The following is a 3,026-nucleotide window of genomic DNA, read 5'->3' on the forward strand; positions in this document are numbered from 1 at the left end:
ACGCTGAAGGGCCTCACACTTAAAGACTGTGGCTTCTCTTTATTTTCAAAAGGAAAGAAATCTTCCCTCTTATTTGTATTGGGGTAAAATATTTACTACATAGAATTTTACCATTTTAACCATTTTTAAGTATTTAGTTCTATTAACTACAGTCACACTGTTGTGCAACCATCCATGGGGAAATTTAGATAAAAGAAAGACTTTATATGAATACTAAGCATTAAATTTTCAGAGGATTGAAGTTAGGAAAAAAAGTCAATCTTTATTCTTATATTCAGAGCTTACCCAACCCCGAATAACTGGAAATCTTTGAATTAAAATATCCTTAGTGCCTGCTGTAATAGGAAATCTGACCAGATATAAAATTTTAAAAAAGCCTTTTTTATTTCAAATAGGCTGATTTCACCAGCTTCTACCATTTACTATGCAAAGTTAAGAAACATTTTCACAGAAGACTTGTGACATCTAAAACAGCCTGCTCATTCTGCATTTCCTAAACATAGTTTCAGATTTGTGAGGATCTAAGTCTCTAGTTATGGAAATTAACTAGGTACACTCATTAAACCTCCTATATGAAACATGAGACCATAAAACTGAAGCTGGCAAAGATGTGTGAAATGATATGAGCGCTGGACCCTGCTCTGTGGGACCCTCTCCGGCATTTAACAGTACCTGCTGTTTGAGCTGCTGCACCAAACGATCCTTCTCACGCTTCAGTGCAGCCACTTCTTCTTGGGTCTTTTTCTTAGAGGAGGAAAGCTCCAAAAGAGCTATATTGGCATCTTTCTCACTGATGGCAGCCAGGAGAGCTTCTTGCCTAACAAAAGAAAGAAAATATCAACAGTTTGATTTGTCCCTTATACAATTCTTTAAAGTCCATGTTATTATTACCCCCATTCTATGCGGCTTTTAGAAAGTTTGCAGAGTTGCTTAAGCTCACACTTGGAGTAAATGGTACCGCTGGAATCCTGTGAAGGTTGTTATGACTCTGAATGTCTTTATAATGTTATATTACCACCTTAATAAAGTTCCCCTGTGTTCTACTAAGTAAAATAAGCCAGTCATAGAAGGAGAAACATGACATAATTCTGTTTACATGAGGTACATATGTATCTAAAGTAGTTAAACTCAGAGAAGCAGAGAGTAGAATGGTGGTTGCCAGGGGCTGGGGGATAAGGGGAGATGAGGAGTTGCTAATCAATGGGCATAAAGTCTCAATTATGCATGATGAATTAGTTCTGGAGCTCTGCTGTACAACACTGTCCCTATAGTTAACAGTGCTGTATTGTACACTTAAAACTTGGCTAAGAGGGTAGATTTCATGGTAAGGGTTCTTACCACAATAAAATAAAATTTAAAAAAAATCAATTTAACATTTAAAAAAACTATATTATTACTTTAGACTTGAAAACAAGGTGACCTAAACATTTGCACTCTCATATTAATTTGAAAAGAAAAATTTTTTAAAACGATATTAACATCAATTTAGTATTTCATTTTATAGTTTTAAAAAAGAGTTCTCAAACATAGCTGTAGTTAAACTTAAAAAGTAAACAGAGACTTTGTTTTGTTTTTCCTATACTAAAGTAAAAATATGGAACACTTCACAAATTTGTGTGTCGTCCTTGCACAGGGGCCATGCTAATCTTCTTTGTATTGTTCCAATTTTAGTATGTGCTGCTGAAGCAAGCACAAGACTTTTTTTGTTTTAAGTAAAAATAATCCTGTTACCTATGTACTTTATCCATTTAACTCATTCCTTTGCTAAAGATTCAGTAGCTTCCAGGCAAACTGAGGCATTGCTAACATTAACATTTTCTATCATCACGTATAGAGTGTACGACAAGTTGCAAACTTGAGTTAACTGGCCAGGTTAAAAATTTTTGACTCAGGTAAAAAATCTTAGGCCACTTATTCTTTGTATAGTTGCTATAAATCAAATCTGTCTTGTCTACATTAGAAATACAGCCATCCATTCCTGAGGCATTCTGAATATTGATAATTCTTTTTATATCATCAATGCAAATAAATATTATAGTTGTGGCTTTATTGGCAATGATCTGTACACTTTGAATCAGCAATTTAAACTTCATGGATTCCTGTGGTTTAGCTAATAACTTCATGTCCAGAAGGGAAAGAAGGTGAATTTATCAGAGAGGCAGATATAAGAAATTTACAAAATAATTAGAATGAAGTTGGAGAACATTTAGTCTCATAGTTCAAAATGCATTCCTCAGTAGCTCATCTTTGATGAAAGAAGACAGATTTGACCTATAGCAACTATATGAAGAATAAGTGGCCTGCAATTTTGATCTGAGGAAGTGCTGAATCTGACAATGCAGTGCCCAAGTTTAACCTTGCTTCTGTCTTTTGTTAAGATAACTGAGCTTCAACAGCAGTCACATGGAAGAGTTTTAGTGTAACCACAAACTGGAAGACTATCTATTATTTGAATCTTCTGATGGATACTCTTTATTCTGGATGCCTAGATGAAGTGAACTCTGAACAAGCAACACTAATGAATGTGAGATGTTGATTAGTTTACATCATGGCAACGAAGATTTGTTTAACTAGTTTTTGCTGTTGGAAGAAAAAAAGATTCTCAACAACTCCAGCATCACTTTCCACTGTCCCCACACTCTGTGATTCTAAGAAATGGCAGATGGCTTATACCATGAGGCTCCAGTCAACACCAAAGGGATAACAACAGTCTAAATATATCCACTGGCCACTTGAAAAAAATATGTTAAGTGGTGAAATGAGCTTAAAGGTGAAGGAGTTCAAGATGGTCTAACTATGCAGTTTCCTGTTGCTCACTGTCATCTGTTCTCTGTTGGGCAGCTTGAAGTCTGACAAAGTTGGAATGAGAAGTGTGCTTTCTCAATGAAACTGTTGCATTTCTGGGCACCAATAGTCAGAATTATACATTTAGAAGGAGGCAAATAGATAATGAATGAAAGATAAATGATCTAATTAGACTGAAACATTAGCACCTGTGCTGAATGCAAAACAGAAAGGAGGCTCGG

At 35.3% G+C, this 3,026-nt stretch overlaps 1 protein-coding gene and 1 non-coding gene across 2 annotated transcripts in view; both read right to left on the reverse strand.

The window, feature by feature from the left end:
• LOC100965537 (ELKS/Rab6-interacting/CAST family member 1-like) overlaps positions 1–2,124 on the reverse strand; it is a 123,219-nt gene extending 121,095 nt beyond the window's left edge. Inside the window, exons 1-2 of the mRNA XM_023516551.1 lie at positions 2,119–2,124; positions 673–817 (exon numbers count right to left, since the gene is read on the reverse strand). Coding sequence (XP_023372319.1) covers positions 673–817; positions 2,119–2,123 — 150 coding nt within the window. The 5' untranslated portion in view covers position 2,124. The remainder of the gene's footprint in view (positions 1–672; positions 818–2,118) is intronic.
• LOC111727080 lies at positions 1,589–1,691 on the reverse strand. The gene has a single exon (XR_002774711.1). It is a non-coding gene; the product is annotated as a U6 spliceosomal RNA (small nuclear RNA).
• Positions 2,125–3,026: the final 902 nt, after the last annotated feature.

The sequence above is a fragment of the Otolemur garnettii genome, unplaced genomic scaffold, assembly GCF_000181295.1.
Source record: "Otolemur garnettii isolate 467f Iridium unplaced genomic scaffold, OtoGar3 scaffold00092, whole genome shotgun sequence".
Classification (NCBI taxonomy): domain Eukaryota; kingdom Metazoa; phylum Chordata; class Mammalia; order Primates; family Galagidae; genus Otolemur; species Otolemur garnettii.